Here is a 19315-nt window from a genome sequence, read left to right as displayed (position 1 = left end):
AAAAAACAAAAACAAACTCCTAATGTACCACTGCTTTCAATCACTGATGCTTTACATACATGTAAGCCAGCTCTCTTCCAGTAGTAATTGTTGTATTGATTAATCATGCATTTTGTTTTCTCTTTAAACTTTTCTTCAGAGTCAGTTGTCCACCAAGGGTCTAAATTTCCATTTTTGTCATATTTCCGACCTTAAAAAAAGAAAGAAAGAAAACATGGGTTTTTAGGAGAAAACCCCATAATTTTCTAGTTTTAGAATCTATCACTGGCATAGAAATGAGAGGTGAATGTACCCATGCAACTGTGTGTACAAAATTAATAGGATCAGTGAGCAAAATCTTGACCCCACTCAAGTCAGTGGTGAAAAGCCACCATTCTATGTATTGTAATAATGTAAATTAGTAATGACTAATGACTTCTATAGTACGTTTTATAATTATATAGCATAAGAGGCATTTGAGCTTTCTTGTAAGTATAATTGTATTTTTCATCCTCAGCCCATATGCCTTTGATTCTGCAAACCTGAAGATAACTAATTTATTATTAATTAATTATATGCTTGACCAGAAAAAAATATCCATTTCATGGAAACTTATGAAGTTTCCATTTTTTGCCTTGGAGCAAAACCAGAACTTTTGAACCCTGTTCATGGAAACAAGGAGGATACGTACATCCCGTTCCCCAGGCGGATGGTTACAGCAATAGCTTGTGGAAGATTCAGACTCAGGCCCCTTCTCCATCTCATTTCTAGGAGAGTATCTAATCTCAAGTATGTCTCCAGCCAGTCAGAGAGGAACCTAAGATATGCTTCCCTAGGCAGACCACTACCTAAGGAATTTGTCTTCTCGAACAAGAGAACACACAGGGAAAAGATAAAGACATAAAAAGATGAAAGAAAATATCCTCAGCACTTCGTATCGTGTCTGCTAGCTTCTCCCTACCTCTCTTTCCTCAGTCATAACAAAGAAGCAAATCACAGAGCAAGGTTACATACACATGGACAGCTAAACCTACTCTGAAGAAAGTCCTAACGTGCCTTGTGTCTACATCTCTGCAAAAAAAGACTATATAAGACCTGACTGCTAGACTTTTAGGAACATTGGGTCAGCACTGAATACTAAGTCCAGGCCATCCACATCACACCGCAGGATCGAAGACTCGTCCGGTAACTCATGTTCTGTAACATCCTCTGTAGCAGGGTCTCTTAACCATGCTATGCTCAAATGAAGGTTAGTTCCAGAAGCCAAGTTTATAAAATCAGACTATCCTCTCAAATACACGGATGCACTTGCTACACCATAACCTGTATGACATGGAAGTGGTAGGGCGGATGGGAATTTGTGAAGAAACATTTCTCCATTCTGAAGTGTTTGCTTATGCAAAATGTTGCTGAGCAATGCCAACAGGATACAAGGTTTTCCTTTTATTTTTTAAAAGCTATTCAAAGCAACACAACACAAGCAACCTAACTTCAGTCAGGCAGCGAGCTAGAAGCCTGCTTTTCCTTAAACTCCCTATATTTTCAGTGGAAAGAGGCTTCTCTAGACAGTGACTCAGAGCAGAACATCAGTCAGACACTCAGAATTGCTCCCTGGAGGAGGAGGTTCGTGTTTCTCTCTCTCTCCCCCTGCCCCTCCCCATGAGCTCGATTTTAAAAAGGACTTTAATGAGACAGACAAAGTTAGATGGTGGTAATGCCCCACTCCACCCAGTTTTTCAGGACTGTTGGTTTGACATTTTTAGACCATCTCTTCTTTCTCTTTTTTTTTTTTAAAGCATATTTTGCAATACGTTTTCTGTTCCACTCTTGTTCCAGTGTTGTATTTTAATATTGGTATGTAACTGTCTTTTGAGAAAAGTCAAAACTGAAAAGAAAAGTTTTCTTGGAAGCAATTTTTATCTATCAGAAGTTATCTCTTTACCCTCCTCAACCCCCTCAACCAGGACTTTCTGAATATGTTGTTGTTGATTTAGTTTCTGTTCAAAATAAACAGAAAGTGTCAAACTTATGGTATTCTTTACCAAACAAAATCTGGTTCAGATAAGCAAGATTGTATGTAAATAAATAAAAAAATACAATTTTACTTTTTTTTTTTTACATAATTCAGCATTGTTAAAAAACAGACCAATAAAAAAACCTGATTTTTTTTATACAGAAGTCATCTTTCTAATCTGTCAACTCTGTAAAAAAAAAAAATTTTAACAACATATGGACAAATACTCACCATTGCTATCAAATCCATGCGTAAACTCATGGCCAACAATTACTCCTATGGCACCATAGCTTAATGACCTGTAACACAAAGAAGCAGTTTCTTCAGAAAGTGTCCACACATACGAACATTAAAAGACAGAAGATCTCAGGAAAGATCATTATTTATTTAAACTGAGGGGGATATGGGACTAAAAATCATACCCGTACAATTTTGACTTAAAGTTGTTGAAAGTCTGAATGAACAACTCTTACTTGTTTAAAAACAACCTTTAACGTAAATCTTTAGAAAGCACTGTGATGGTTCACTCTCCTAACCACGTCCCTTATTAGCATCATGTGAGCTCCAAAATGTCTCCTTCAGCTGACTGCATTGTTTATATTCTAACTGAGAGAAGGACAAAGTTGCAGCTGAAATTATTCTCTTAGCATCATCATGAAAAAACGATAGATCAAAGGCTGCAATGGGCTTCCATAATGCCAGCTCCAATCATTCTTCACTGACGTGCAACAGACAGACTTGTAAATGACTGACTCTAGGTCGTAAAGCATTAAACAGATCTCCCTTTAGTTTTAAAAAGAGAGGTCATACAATTTTCTTGCACCTGCCCAGGAATAAGACATGATCTACAGTCATATCTAATGCACTAGAGAAACAGAATAAAAATAAATATTTTGTATTCCTAATTGACAATTAATTGTATTTTCCTCATTGTATCCAAATAAACACGCACCTGGGAGAAACAGAAATGAAAGAGGGAAAGGTTCAGGGCTTTTTTATATCAAAGGCAGTGGATATCACAGGGGAAAAGTGATCTACTAAATGCATTTTTAATTTGTTAAGTTGTTCTTTGTGATTTTAATTATTTCAGTTATTGAGATGCCATACTTCAAAGTAGCTTATAGTATTTCTAACACATTGTATTGAAATAGGAAAAAGGCAGAGGGTTTTGAAGTAACATCTTATTACTGGACCTAATGATCCACAGCACACTAATTGCTCATCTCAGTCATGCCCAAAAAGTATTATATCATTTAATTCCTCCTGTTCTCATGACAATTCTTCGCTTTGTTTTTTTCTTTCCTGAAAAGTAATTTGCATGTGATAGCATCTTCCCTACTGTTTACTGTTGTACTACTGCAAAACTTCACTAAAAAATGCTGGTGAAAATTATACATTTCAGCAATGGAAATACCATCCTTTTGTGTGACAAATTTGTAATCTTGTGTAGCACAGAGTGATAATTATCCATGCTAAATGCCCTATACTAGACTTCTTTTCCATATCTGAAGTAAAGTGTTTATACAGGATCTTTTGCAGCTAGAGGAGTATAAAAAGAATGGCACAAAACATGTAAAGAGATCAGGAAGAAACAATAAGCCCTTATTTTTCCTCCAAAGTTCTTGGTCAACAGGAGTGTCAGGGAGAAAGAACAGGCTGGTTCCTGGGCACTTCTAGGGCTTTCTCCAGCTCCAAAAGATGAGGTGAAGTTCGGGGTGAACTTTGCCCTTTGCTTCTGTGACCCCCCTTCAGCATTTCGTCCAATTCAACATTTTTGCCAGAAATGCTCCCAGCTCTGTTCATGCTCTTCACTTCTGGGGCACAGCTGGACAGAGATGGAGGGGATCAGGTACAGCCCAACAGGTACCATATTAGAGGGGAGACTTTCTGGGACTGCAGAGACTCAGAGGCAGCTACCAACTCAGGTAGTTTGAAGTCTACATTTCAATTTATCTGGCATTGAAGAATGGTAACTATGAAAGATGGCATTTGAATGGTATTCTATTCCATGTACTAAGACATAAAGTGATAACTTAGCTTCCCTTTATGCAAATAGATGTAGCTATTTATAGGGGTTATACAGGAACTGGACACTAAAACTCCACTAAATGTTAAATATTTGCTAAATCAGTTTTCCAGCAAGTGCTGATGACTTTTTGATGATTTTTCTGTTCCAGTGCCATGTACTGTTTCTTTTAAGCATACAGAAAACAGATCCAGAATATTTCAAGGACAAAAGCAATCTGTTGTCTGATATAAAACAGCTACATTTGTTTACTAAATCTCATTTTGATATGTACTCAAGCAAAACTGATTTAAGTTAAGGTAACCTTTAAATAAGAGAAATGAGCAAAGTACAATTCTTTGAAAGAACCACAATTTTATCGCTACAGCAGAAGGTCAGAGTACAGAGAGATCTCTTCAGAAAGCAAAGCTGGAAACAGGTCTGCAATAACCACAGCAGAAAACAAGTTCACCTTAACAAGAAAGGACTTTCTTCTGTCCCCAATTACCACTTAGAGAGTCATCTGGCTCATAAGAATTCTCTTTGAATGCAAATTCATTTGTTCCTAAATTGAATGTGTCTCTCTACACGTATCATGGAATTTCCTGTTTACAAGACACATCCAGACTGGAAGATGGCAAATGCAAAATGTTCTAAAGTTTTGATTTATTTTTTAACAAAGATCTATTAAGGATATGTTTCACCAGTAACTGGCTTTATATAACTGCAAAATAACTCTTAGAAACTGCTGTCAGAAGCTTTTCACAGTCTTATCCTGTCCTAAAATAGAAAGTTATTTAACTGCTCAAAAGCAGTGATTTTTCAAAATGAAATATATGTGACATATAATTACTCTTCCTCAGCTACGGTAGCACATGGGCCTGCTCAGGCAATCACTTGTGCACATGGAGATATTCTCATACACCTCAACAGCCACAGGTGAAGGCCCACTGCTAATCTTAGATATTAGCAGAAAGTGAACAATAAACTGATAATAAATGGCTTCTCAGGGTATTCACTTCTGCTCAGGAAGCGTTAGTTACCTGATTTACAATTTCTTTTAATACCTGCCATGTGCACATTGCTGCATCTGCTTGCTATAGAATTGAAACGCTTCCACTCAGGTGCACTTAATTAGCAATTCCTGTGAGAAATCAGTCGTCGGTTTAAGACAACAGCAACACATACAGCTCCCAAGGGGAAGAAAAACTATCACACAAAGCAGCAGTTTTCAAAGTCTGGTTTTTCAATACTAAAAGCAGGACACAGCAACGAAGAACGCAACTCAAGGGCCAAGCGTTCCCTACAGAAGGACAACACAGAATCCTGTGTGCTACCTGTTGGTCTTCCTCAGCAGTGTAGCCTTCTTCTCCATGCCCTCTTCTCTGTCTGTACGTATTTTCATTACCTTTCCCTGTTATTCCTCATTTCTGGGTGTAAGAGGTTCCCTGGTGCCATACTTACCTGGGATACTCTGTCCCCCAAAAGAAAGGCTTTTGCAGTTCTCCTGCTGGGAATCCTGCAACAGCAAAAACAGTAACAGTGACTTCCCTGGTTCAATACAGCTGAATAACAGTCACAAAGCCCAAGGATTTAGATTTTTATGACCTCTTTTGTTTCATTTCAGAAGGTTTTGCTAGAGAAGCTTTCCCTCAGGTGGTAGTTTCAGAATGCAGTAGAGAGGATCCTTGAGAAGCAGCAGAGATCCTCCCTCCTTCAGGACCACAATGGCAACAAGATGCTGCACTGCAAGAACTTTATTTTCTTCCGTGGCTACACGCATGTCTGTGTGTGTAAGTGCATGTGTTTCTGTGAATAGACACCCAGTGTTTCCTGTGAAAAAGAAGAAAACTATTGGATTGCCCTCAGATGTTGACAGATCAGCAGATAATGTATAGGCAAAATCCAACAAGAACTAGGAAACTGTTAGCTTACTGAGGTTTCCCCATAGCAAGAGACATACGGGAAGTGATAAAATGTAAGCCTAATTCTATACAGTCTATGAAAATCAAAGGTAATTGAACATACTTAGGCATTTTAGTAATGGAGAGCTGTGGACTATTAAGGCTGCAGAGTCAGTCTAGCTACAGGAACTACCTGTCTGCTTCTGGTAGACTAACTAGTCACTAAAAACCTGCCAGTGGAGACACTCTACTACTGATGTTGCACATAGGAACCAAAATTGTTCCTCAAAATCAGGGGTCAATTTCTAATTCCTAGACAACATTTCAGTGCCATGATTCTGAAGACAGGGGAGCTGAATGTGATAACAGTTCAACAGCCCAAAGAACTGCTAAATAAAACAGAGACCTATGATCAAAGTTTTCAAGTGCTGGTGAAAAGTGCAGTCATTCCAAGCCCACATGTGGAATTTGATGTCTCATGTCAGAAATTCCCATCTATAAAGTATGGGCATACACCTGCCTTGAAGGTTACCTCACATCGACATCACCTTGTCAATGAGGAACCAGTTTACCCAGGTGATTCGCTTGCTTTCCCAGGTACTTCTGCTTCAGCTTATGGATCTCTCTTCAATAAATCACCTGGCCACTCAGATCAAAACAAAACCCACATTCACTTGGTTCTGACCATGTTCAGTATTCTGCTGATAAATACAACATGGATTTCTTTATATCTGAGATAAACTGTCAGGCAAGACTTTTGACCTTTCCTTACAAAGCCATTAAAGACAATATGCTGGGTGTAATTCATGTCAAATGATGTGGCAAGTGGCATGTCCTTCTGGCCTGCCCATCTGCTTTTTTCTGCTGCTCCTCCCTGGCTGCCTTGACTACCTATTTGTAATTGGCTTACAAAAAGTGTGGTTTTCTGAGTGTTTTTTTCCTCTTACTTCTCTAGATGCTGTTTTGTTGTTCCAAGCATGCTGTCGTATGCTTTTCCAGTGCTACAAAACACAACTATACCAATGTCAAAGTTTTCCTCACCTAACTCTTTGCCTCCCAACACACACAGAAGAGTATTGACTATGTATGTTTTTAAACATTACACAGTAACAGTACACTCACACAACCTGATGAAAATTGATGGTTGATACACTAACTTAAGAGCTGGTGTTAAGAACTGGAAATCTAGTCTGGACTACATTGCCTGGTTCTTCCAAATATTGAACTGTGGTCAAAACGAACAAATGAGCCCATACGGAAGATGATGTGAACCAGGGTAGCACAGTCACCCTACTTAAAAAAAAAAAAAAAAAAAAAAATCCTATTTTGGATAATACATTCCAGTTCCCTGTGTTTTTCTTAAATTCGTATTACATTCTAGTGGCTTCTGGCTCATTTTGGAAGTGATTCTCAGGCAGCTAGTAAAGCAATGGTGTCCTGTTCTCCAGAGTTTAGTAGCACTAAATGAGGGGAGGGTGCTTGTCCACTATTGCAACACTACAAGGAACAGATTCAGAGTCGGCAACACAGGGCATCCCTCTGTGTGCAATGTCTCCCTCAGGCGGGCATCAACTAGGTCATCCTTGGAGGGAACCAGGATAACCATGTCCTAGACCTAGAATCTCCTTAAAATTTTAACAGGAGATAAAACACCCAACAATTTCTTACTTTACGCTGTTTTGAATTCCTCAATTTAGGCAATTCCCTTGTGAAGTCTGTTTCTTGCTTGCTTGGCACATTGTACTTACAAGAATTAATAACAAAACTCAGAGAGCTCATAGCAGGCTGTAGAAGCAATAAATACTAATAGGATTATCTATATGCCACTGGAGTTCAAGCAAGAAAAGCTCTGATCTGGAGGAGTAAGTCAACCAGACTTCTGAGAGTTTCACATCTTAAGGAATGTATACAGGAACTAAGAAGATAATTTAAGCTAACACTTCTACCATAAATTTAGCCTGTAGTGCATCTTTTCATGTTTTCTCCCTCTACACAACCCCAGAAGAGGGATATGGGCTGAAAGCCTCTCTCTCCATACACTTTATTGCTAGTGCAGGCTCAAAGACATTACTGATCAACAGCACATGGAGAGAAAACTGTGTTGTCTTATTACAGAGCCCTCACAAAACTATCCGCCGTATGCAGGACCTGCACTTGCAGAATATGCCATGCTTCCCTTCTTACAACCTATGTGCTTTTGAAGCAATGTCATAGGACTGCAGCATCATTCTGAGATACACACTGGTGTCACATGCCATAGGAGCATGGGAGGTCTCTGGACAGCCAACTTCAAGCTGTCACAGAACAGCCCTGATACCCTACATCCATGCACCTCACAGTTGGCAAGGTGGAATAGCCAGGTTAGATCATCCTCCAGATGGACTTTGTGCCACTGATCACAACACTTTAGAGCTTATCAGTTCTGACTACACCCCTTTAATCCCAACAGTTCAACCAGTTTCCAGTCCATCTGACTATCCCTGTGGCTGGTCCATTCTTTATCAGTTTGTCTTTGAGATGTTATAGGAGACAGTGCTGGAAGTCTCGCTAAAGTTGAGATGAATCACTTTCACGGCTCTCCCTTCATCCACTGTGCTAGTCATCTCATCATAGAAGGCTAGTCAAGGAAACTGTTTCCAGGATTTACTCCATCATGTACACAGGGATTAATATGAGGCTGACCAGCCTGAAGTTCCCTGGATCTTCCTTCTTGAAGATAGGAGTGGCATTTGCTTTCTTCCAGTCCTCAGGAACCTCCCCCAGTCACCACAACCTTTCAAGCGTAATCAAGAGTGGCCTTACAATGACATCAGGAAGCTCCTTTAGCACTTGCAGGTGCACCCTGTCAGAGCCCATGGACTTATGTCTGCCCAGTCTGTTTAAATATTCCCTAACCTTCTCTTCCTCCACTGAGAATAAGTCTCCTTGCTCCAAACTTCCCCTGTGGTCTCAAGTGCCTGGGACTCTGTAAGCCAGACTTAGCAGTAAAGACTGAGGCAATGAAGGCATTGAGTACCTTAGCCTTTTCCACATCATTTCTCACCAGGTTCCCTGCCCCCATGCAGCATTGGACCACATTTTCCCTAGACTTTTTTCTGCTGTTGCTACACTTGCAGAAACATATCTTGGTGCTCTTTGCATGCTTTGACAGATTCATCTCCAGGTAGGCTTTGGCTTTCCTATCCCCTGTACCCTTGAGCAGTGACTCTGCTGAACTTCCTCTTATTCACCTTACTGCTCTGGAACCTATGGGACATCTCAAACAGTGGAGTACATCTGGCTTCAAATATTTCACTCTAAATTTATGCTGATTTTGAAGCTCTGACACCACTCTTTACCTGCACAGGACTACTTTTAACTTAATTGAAGGCTTCTGGCTTCATTTTATCCATTATATCAATTTTCAGCCTCTCTCCACAGTAAGGTGCTATAAAGCTTCTTTAAATGTATTTCAAATTTGAAACAATGGGGTTTTTTTTACTTTTACAGGGGCTTTCCTTCCATTAATGAATCCTTTTACCAACTAATACCTTTATGGTATTATTGTACACATTTTGCAGGTGAATGCCCTGAGACTCAGTATAGTATTGTTCTTCACCAAGGAGACACAAGCAATCACATTTCAGCTGACAATTTACTAAAACAATGCAGACTAATAATGGATGAAGCAAATGAAAAACACATGAGATGTCTTACCAAATCATGAGGAACTTTGGAGTTCAAATCTAAATATGAATTCAAATTCTACAGTTCAACTACATTATTCAGTTATATAGCATGATTTTTAAGCTGTGCAAGACAAGAACTAGTAAAGTCTTATTCTAACTCAGAGCATTTACAATTTCCAATTATTAGTTGGTTTTTTTAAAGCAACTTCTGACAGGCTAGTAAATCCAGTATGTAAATAGTGGATACAGGAGACAGCTGTGCTAAATTGTGTGATACATAGAGTACTCTGCCAATTGTGTTTAAAAGCTGTAACTTGTTTTTCAAGTGTCATTGAATGAACTCGGAGGGGTTTAAATGGATAAAGTATAAGGAGAAGACTAACTGCTGTTCAATAAACAAAGGATACTGATTCCACATAAGAAATTAAATATGAAGACAAAATGGTGTTGGTTAGTTATCTGAAAACAGCCACAGACTTCTGTTTGGACAACTGAATCACTTCCCAGTGCCCTTTGAGATTACTTTGCATGTCCTGCATGGGCTCTAGCTGCCAGTCTCAACTGGCAAAAGTCTTCTGCAAGTTCTTTCTCAGATACGCCAGACATGAGGAAATATCGGATGCTGTAGAGCATCCCGAACAGCTTTGAGCACCTATATGTACGTGATTAGGATCAAACTCTCTGCCATAACATGGACCTGAATCTTACACTTAATTTCAAGTTTCAATCTCTGGACAAAGAGGACAAAAACCATAAATTGTGTAAGAATAGAAAATATAAATTGTGTAAGGTAAAGTAACTGTTCCATGCCATGCATAAATACAGAGCTTAACTTTGAGGAGTAGTGAATAAATTCACTAGCAGATAAAGAAAAATTATGGTCTTAAAGCAGAGGATTCAGCAGTCTCTGGTTTAATTCTTGACTCACTTTCTGCTGCACCTGACAAGAGGCTGCTCTTTGCCGCTCATGAAAAAGAGAACCCAGCATTTCCCAACCTCAGTGGGGCAACAGGAAGAGAAACTTGAGATGGCTTGTGAGGGGCCAAGGAATACTGTGTGCTAACAGACCAGGAAACCTGTGAAAACACCTGTTTTTACAAGAAACTTTAATCTTTATTTTCCAAAGGAAAAAACTCACTAGATTCCCCAGAAAAAAAAAATAAAAAAAAGCTAATAACAAAGAAAATGTTCTCCTTTTTTAGCATTTATAGATAAGAATTTTAGGAAGAAGAAATAAAAAATTGATGTAAGGATCATGTATCATTTCACCTGTGACCATAATTAAATAAAGCAATACTGGTCATTGGTAGGCAAGAAAAAATGAAAATGAGGGCTCCCTTAAGAACACTTAAAGCTTACTTAATAACAGGGCTCAGAAAGTGCTCAGCCCAAATTTGTTATGTTCATTAACCTCCTGGAAACTAATGGCACACTTGAAACTACTTCATCAATAACCTTCCAATTAGTCTAGTTCTTAAGGGAAGAGAAAGTGCCCCTATGTGCAGTCCCCTCATCGTCCCCCGGCCACAGAACCATGTGCTGCTTGCCAGTGCTTCCCTGGCTCCTGGCAAGATAAGAGTTCTCCCTTGCAACTCACAGCATCAGCAAGCTGCCAACATCAATATCTGCATGCCACTTTCTATAAAGATGATACTTATTGGTTAATATGAGCTGTCATCTGTGGTTTTCTCTATGGATGCTAACTGGAATGTAATTTTAAAATCCTGTTTTAGATTATATCTTCTTCCTGTAACATGTAATGAAGCCACTCTCTAAAAGGACTCTTGACTTTCACTAAAGAACTGCAGTATGAGCAATAAAAGACTTAGAAGGAGCACAGGTATAAACTTTGAGAGATCATATCAAAAGTAGTTAATTATCTAATATATCTATTCAAGCTTACACTTCATGGGTGTGTTGCTTACATTTGCCTCAGCTCACTATAAATCTCCCTTTCACTACTGTTCACAACTGACAGGTGTTACATTGTTGATATATTCTAGAAGCACACATAAGTGGAGACTGGTGACGAGTGGCATTCCAGAGGGGTTGGTGCTGGGACCAGTGTTTAACATTTTTGTCAGAGGCATGGACAGTGGCATCGAGCGCGCTCTCAGCAAGTTTGCCAACAACACCAAGCTGTGTGGTGTGGTGGACATTCTGGAGGGAAGGGATGCCATCCAGAGGGACCTGGACAGGCTTGAGAGCTGGGCCAATGCAAACCTCATGAAGTTCAACAAGGCCAAGTGCAAGGTCCTGCACGTGGGTTGAGGAAATCCCAAGCACAAATACAGGCTGGGAGGAGAATGGATTGAGTGCAGCCCTGAGGAGAAGGACTTGGGAGTGTTGGTAGATGAGAAGCCGAAGACAACACAGCAATGTCCCCTTGCAGCCCAGAGAACCGACCATGTCCTGGGCTGCATCAAGAGAAGTGTGACCAGCAGGTCAAGGGAGGTGATTCTTCCCCTCTACAAACTCTCATGAGACCCCGCCTGGAGTACTGCATCCAGCTCTGGAGTCCTCAGCACAGGAAAGACATGGACCTGTTGGAGTGGGTCCAGAGGAGGGCCACAAAGATGATAAGAGGACTGGAGCACCTCCCATATAAGGACAGGCTGAGGGAGTTGGGATGTTTAGCCTAGAAAAAAAAAAAGGTTCCCCAGAGACCTTATAGCAGCCTTCCAGCACTTAAAGAGGTCCTACAGGAAAGATGAGGAGGCACTCTTTATCAGGAAGTGTAGTGATAGGATGAGAGGTAACATTTTTAAGTTGAAAGAGGGTAGATTCAGATTAAAGATGACATTTTTTCCCGTGGGGGTTGTGAGGCACTAGAACAGGTTGCCCAGAGAAGCTGTGGATACCCCATCCCTGGAGGTATTCAAGGCCAGGTTGGAAGATGCTTTGAGCAACCTGGCCTGGTAGAAGGTGTCCCTGCCCATGGCAGGGGGGTTGGAACCAGACGATCTTAAGGTCCCTTCCAACCCAAACCATTCTATGATTCTGTATTTACACTTGGAAAGAAAATCAAACACACCAAATGTCTAATGAGCAGTTCTCCTCTATCTTAAACACATTCAAGGGCCAATATTTTAGTGCTGTAATGAAATAAAACCTTCTCTTCAACAGAAGTATGCTAGCATACTTTGATCATCACTTGTATCTATTTTAAGCACATATTTGTTGACTGCTCTAGAGTTCATTAAAATAGACTTTTGAAAAGTGTTCTTGTATTCCAGTGATGATAATTAAAAAGACATTATTCATGTTGCTTAGATTATGTGAAGTGTACTTAGATATCTTTTTAGAATCTAAAGGCAATGACATTACCTGTTGGCCTTGTTAAGTACCTATAATTGAGGGGATATTCATGAGCAAATGCAAAGAAAATTGAAAAATGATCCAAACTAGGATTGAAAAACTATTAACAACCATTATAAACATGCATGGTTGTTAATCTACGACACTTTGAATTATGGAAAAAGAGGACATAAATAAATAGAACTCATGTAAAGAGAACATCAGGAGTAAACTCATATAATAACGAGATAAATTATATGTAACATATTTTTTAACTCTGCTCTTTGCATCGCATCTTGCTTTGATACATCTACTTATTCCTCTTTTGGAGATATTAACAGAATTGTTGGCCATTCAAGTTATTGATAGTTTAGAAATGAAAATTAAACAAAGCAATAGCCAACAGAAGGATGTTTGCACTAAAGTGCAGCAAAATTTATTACAATCTACTGCACATGCAAGTTTTGATGCATTCTCCCAAATCTAATAGCTTTCTAAACCATCTAGTTTCTACTCTCTAATAATTTTCACTTTTAGTGAAGAAAGACCTTTTCTTTCAAGTAATTGAATAGTCAAGTAAAAAACACTAACAGCTTGTGTGTGAGGATTGCATGGACTCATATGGAGATTGCAGTGATTTCTTGTTTAATGCTCACGTCAGTGATACAGACCACAGAGACAGAAGAATTTGTAATCTTTCCATCAGACACCTCCCTATGCTCTGAGCACAGAAAGCAAAAGCATCTTCACAAAGTTCAGAAGTGATCAGGACCTCCACATTCTCTGCCTCTTCTGCAGGTACCTGATGGTAGCTCGTTTTCAGAATCCATGCTTTAAGGCACTGATGTTGCTTTTTCTCTAAACTCTTTCATGAAGCCTTCAGTGACTAACCAAGTTTGGAGTTGCTGTGGTTATGCCGATAACATCACACAGTACATTTCCATTTCCAAAGTAAATGGTCTTCATTTTTAGAATCAACTTTGGAACCAAGGTATTTTCCAGATAATGTAAAAGATAATTTCCAGAAAAAAATTCTACTCTACATTTTTAAAATTCTCATTTCTCAAATTCTCCTTCTTAGTAAACTCATTCACCAGGAGCAAAAATAGCTGTGCCTTGAACACACTAAAATCTAATTTGCTTACTGAAGAGAAGGGGCACTCAAGCAGATGAAGAGCCTATCTGTTTCATCCTCTTATTTCCATCAGCGATCAGTAGTAGATGTGTAGTGAAAGAATGTCAGGCACATATCTGTGAAGTAACTCTTCTACTAGTATATCTTTCTATTATCTTTCTACCTTAGAGCAATCAGAAGCAGAGGGACCTGTCCTCCTGGACCGAGTTATATCTGTCTGTTCTTTTGTTCAGAAAAGAAGGCCCTACACCCTCTTTTTCAGATCATCTGCTAATAGCGACCAGCACAGATTCTCGTAACACACCCCTCTAACTATTTGGAAAATAAGCAATTTTTTCCAATCTCCTTTTCTTATCTTTAATCAGTCATTAATTTATGAAAGGACCTTCCTTCTTGTCCCATGACAATGTTCAGTTAATATCATTGGGAAAGAACCTGGTCAAAAGTGTTCTATGGAGATAAACATAGGACATCAAGCATACTTACTCGCCTTCTGAATTTCAAAAAACTAATAGATGAAGAAAGTATTTTTTTCTAAAAGCTTTTTCTAAAAGAAAAGCAAAAACAAAGTCACATTGACTCTTCCCCATTACATCATATGCTTATTCATTCTCTCTTATTCATTCATGTTGTCATCATGACCAGTTTCCTTCATATAGGGGCTAGAATGACTTTTTATGCAGATCCCTCTGGATTCTTTTGTGAAAAAAAGGCTTTGACTCTTGCCTCATCTATTCTTCCTGTGCTAAGGCCCCTATAAGTGATAAGCTATACATTAAAGCTGGTTGTGTGGTAATTTCTTGTCTAAGATCCTTAGAAAAACCTGATAGAATATTATCTGGTCCTTGTATTTGTCACAGTTAATTTTATTAGTTTCTTCTAAAGTACCTTCTATTGACACTGAATTTGAAACCCTTCCTGGGACTTACCTCCCATAAGAAAAATCTCCATGATTAGAACTTCCCAAACTCTTCCAATGCAAAGAATTTTATCCTCTTTATGTATTTGAAAAAAAGGCTTTGTTATCAGTTCTTATGCTCTTAGAAAGTTGGTCCTCAAAGTCTTTGTGGGCTTGCTATATATTTGATATATATACTTTGTGGGCTTGCTATATATGCTTTACTTTTAACTTGCTAGAGTTCATGCTTACTTCTTATTCTCGACTCTTTTGTAGAACCTTTTTTCTGTTGTTTAACTGGGACTTTAAAAAGGCCACAATTTTTGTAGTATATCACTAGCCCCTAGAGAATTTTCTGTGGATTATTGGTGAAAACATTGCTGCAAAGCAGTGAGGTAATAACTGCTGGGCGTGTGATTTGCCCAGAAGAAACATCATGCAACATGAGTGTGCATGGGCTCACAAACTTCTGTCTCCCACATTGCAGTTCTTCCCCAATAGATGTGATGTGGCAAATATTTGTCAGCACCTTCAGACCTGAGCATGTTCCTCCCACATCTCACAGGGCCTCTTCTCCTGCAAATCACACCAGCCAGCAGTGGAAGACCATTTGTACTGTGCCGTGCTTTGAATCTTCTCTCCTATTGTGCATAATTTTTAGGGCATGACTACATTTGTATCTCTCTTTCAGGTAGGAGGGGGTTTCCTTCACCTAAATCCTTTTCCTCTTAAGAAAAGTCCTAAAAGGACAGTGAGCAGAACTATCCAAACTTCAAGGTCAGATGCCAGCAGTACACGAAGGTCAGCAGTTATGACAGAAAACACAATCGCCTCTACACCCATGACTGATTGGTTACGTTTGACAGCTCTCTGCTTCGTGACACTGGTAGACACAGCGAGTGTGAAATTTAGCTTCAGCGACTTCAACCTCTTGTTGCAACTTTCTCTAATGTGCCATGGCAGAGAGGGCAAGATAGCTGAACACTGCTGAAACTTGAAAGGGCCCAATATTAAAGAAGACATAACAGCAATGGTTCTCATTTCGCGCTGACTGAGCTTCCCCTCCGTTCACATGATACATCTGAAGCAGCAGCAGCGGCTGGTGCTTCGTTCAGGAGGAGAAGCAGCTGTCGTGATTCACTTGTACCTCAGAGCTGTGATCAGCTCAGGGAAATTTGCCTCGAGTGCTCCCTCAGATGAGCAACAAAAACATGGATGCTTAATGATGGCAGCCCGCTAATTAAGGTAGAGCAGTCTAGGCCTAGAACTAATTTTCATCAGAAGAACTGCTTCATTATCATATTTATTTTACAAGTGAGCTTAGCTGGACATAAAAGAATTTAAGTGAATAGTCTGAAGGCAAAAATTGTTTACAGAAATTGGTAGGAGCAAATACCAGCAGACCCGGATAGCCAGTCCTCTCTTGTAAGCTCTTCACTGCAATACATTAGTCTTGTGCCTTTCAAAAGCTACTCCTCTGTGCAACCAAAAGAGATTTGGAGAAAAAGGGGGAGTCACTCAGATTTTTTGACATGCCTGTCCTTGGGGACCAAGCCCATAGGGGTTATAGCAGCCACCTTCCAGACCCATGGCACAGAACAAGACTGGCTGATTTAAATTGCAAAGCTAGTAAAAGTGAATTGTCAGGGTAAAGATAACGCTGTTATCCACAGAAATACTGGTACAGACTTTTGAAGCCAGTTAGAAATTTTTGATGCAAAGTCCTATTAAAGTAAGTGGAAACAAACGTCAAACTTTTTGAAACACTCAGCTCTTTTACCTCATACGCTTCCAACCCAGGATTTATGCTCTCTAAAAACAACCAGTAACTAAAATTAGCATAAGACATGTTGCACTGTACATACAAGATAATGTCATCAGACTATACAGGTAAGAATTTAAAGTCAACTACAGCTAGCACTCCTTGTCCTTGAACATTTTGAACAAATCTGCTGGACACCACTTCTTGGGCTTCCTGGTCTATATCAGTCTCCTCTAGTGACATTTATTGCTACATATTTATTAATACTAGAAGACTGAGTTGCTATCACAGTTACTGTGTATTTATGGAGGTATGTGTACACATTTTTGCTACAGGAAATAGAAGACAGAAACATTAAGCTTTAATAGAAGTGATTTAAGCTAACATTTGCAGTGGACAGAGTACACACAGAGTCACTGCAACTCAGCTGACACGGGGTAATTCATTAAACAATAGTAATTCAAATTTGCATGAGCCCTTGCTTTTCCAGAACTACCCTCTCACTTAAGATGTCTCACAGCTGAATTATGAGGTTTGAGCTTTTGATTTTCAGTCACAAATACACAAACCATACAGATATTATCTGAAGTTTGATACATACATTTCCCAAACAGGTAATTTATAAGGAGGCTCAGGAGTCAGATACTCACTGATCTGGTTGGTAGATGCACTATAAAAAGCATTTACAGTAGTTGGGCTTGTAAACCACCTGTGGTAAGAGCAAAAGAAATCAGCTGTCAGTATATTTACACATCTTTATGAATAGAATGAAGATTAAAAAGTAAACTCAGTGGAAGGAAGAAAAAAATGTTAAAAACCTAGGATACATTAAAGTATTTCTCCATTTCAACACATGCTACCCACACTTTGAAATCTATTATTTAATGGCTTTAAGTGCATATAGTCAATTATTGTTCAACAGGAACAATTGTTAAGCTTCCTATTACCGAATCTGTTTTATTTCAAAGCGATCATTTTGCTTGTGAGATCTGCCATGCCGTCAAACTGAAGTTCACCGAACAGAGCCTGCAACACTGAGAGCAGCTGTGAAAACTCTTCAGTGTCTTTCAACTATGTGTGGAGAAACTCCCTCTTGAAATTAGAGGAGAGCATTTTGAAATGAGTGGAGTGGTTTCAAAGGCTTTTGCTGAACAACTACTCAAACAGTTACAATGATGTCGGCAACATGGTCAGGTGCTTTCTGGCAGCCCAAAATAAACAGCTTCACATTCTGTACCTTACACAGTGAACATGGCTCTCAGTGTGCTCATAAACAAATGGACCTCTTGCAAGGCAACACAAATTTTAAAAGTAATATTAGCATTTCTTCTCATTGTTAGATTTCTCATACATACTGGGGGGAAATCTAGATTTGAACAGTAAATAGGATTTATTAATTTCCTTAGCCTAAGCTCATCTATATTGACAGTGGTGTCACCCATATGAGTGGAAAAAATCTCAATGGGCTTCAGCAAGATCAAAATCCCCTCAGATGAAACTGAGTTCAGCGAGTCCAAGATTTCACTTGATGATTTTATATGGAAGAACTGAGATAAAAGAAAAGTAATAAAGATTATAAAAATTAGCTGTTAATTCATAATAAATTAGAACCAATTCTAGCAAATGTCCAAACAGGAACATCCTGATGTCTTTTACAATGCATTACTCAAACGTTTTGTAAAGCCATGTAAATGCAACGCAATTGCTTTGGAAAATTTATTTCAAAGAGAAGAGACGGAATCTGCAAAACAAAGAGTAAGACAAATGAAGATCTATCAGAACACAGAAAATGTGTGATGTCAGTGACATTCACGTACACGGTCTGTGTTTTAAAAATAGCACCATCAAATGAATGAGTTATCTGCAGATCCTGATGTTTTTTCTGGTAACTGATGTCCTCACGTAAACCATACAACAAAGGGGAGAGTTTTAGAATGGAAGCACACTGTCTTTTATCAATAAATTTATCTGCTTCTCTCATCTTCAAAGCTGAGCAGCTTATTTTACAATGCAGCAAGTAGAAAAACTAACAACTGAAAGCAAAGGGTGATGTCATGTAAATATCTTAACCATCCATCACATTATAGGTTCTGATTGTCACAGGTAACTCTCCCTGTTTTGTTTACTAGGAGATTCAGAAGGGGAGGAGCAGGGTGAGGTGGTTTTCTGGTGTTTTTTCTGTTTCCTCTCTAATAAAGAGATTAAATGTTAGAAGTAATGCAATGAGATAATGGAAAATTAAAGAAAAAATGCTTATGGTGAGGGGATAACGAAAAAATTAGGGGTCTTAATTAACTACATTTCAATTTCATGTTTGTTCACAGCAGCAATCAGCTGAACTGTTTTGAAGGATGCAAGCCAGACACCTGTGTGGTGGGACCAGCTCTCCAGGCTTAGCAGTAGAGCTCTGGAGGACTCCGTCCCTTTTTTGACAAGGAGACAACCCATCTGAAAAGGATCCATCTGAACCACTCATGACTTTAATTTAGATTTTACTTTAAGTTTGAACAAAGACACATAACATTGTGACTTCTACCTCACCCTGCTGGCTTGTTTTACTTACAATGGCCTTTCTGTTCTCTCAGATAGCAACTTTTAGGCATGAAAAAGGCTTCCAGGACAACAAATACCCCCTTTTTGCAAAACCTTCTTA

At 39.1% G+C, this 19315-nt stretch overlaps 1 protein-coding gene across 1 annotated transcript in view; it reads right to left on the bottom strand.

Annotated features, from left to right (window-relative positions):
* The window catches only part of LOC104466590 (metalloendopeptidase homolog PEX-like), a gene marked incomplete at its 5' end in the record, with an annotated part of 35282 nt that overhangs the window by 8865 nt on the left and 7102 nt on the right, over positions 1 to 19315 (bottom strand). The window contains 4 exons of the mRNA XM_010080068.1: positions 60 to 190; positions 2225 to 2292; positions 5463 to 5517; positions 17313 to 17371. Of these exons, the coding sequence (XP_010078370.1) occupies positions 60 to 190; positions 2225 to 2292; positions 5463 to 5517; positions 17313 to 17371 (313 nt within the window). The remainder of the gene's footprint in view (positions 1 to 59; positions 191 to 2224; positions 2293 to 5462; positions 5518 to 17312; positions 17372 to 19315) is intronic.

Source organism: Pterocles gutturalis, unplaced genomic scaffold, assembly GCF_000699245.1.
Source record: "Pterocles gutturalis isolate BGI_N339 unplaced genomic scaffold, ASM69924v1 scaffold50199, whole genome shotgun sequence".
NCBI lineage: Eukaryota > Metazoa > Chordata > Aves > Pterocliformes > Pteroclidae > Pterocles > Pterocles gutturalis.
The sequence above is the reverse complement of the archived record's forward strand: the minus strand, read 5'-3'. Positions and strand labels throughout refer to the sequence as shown.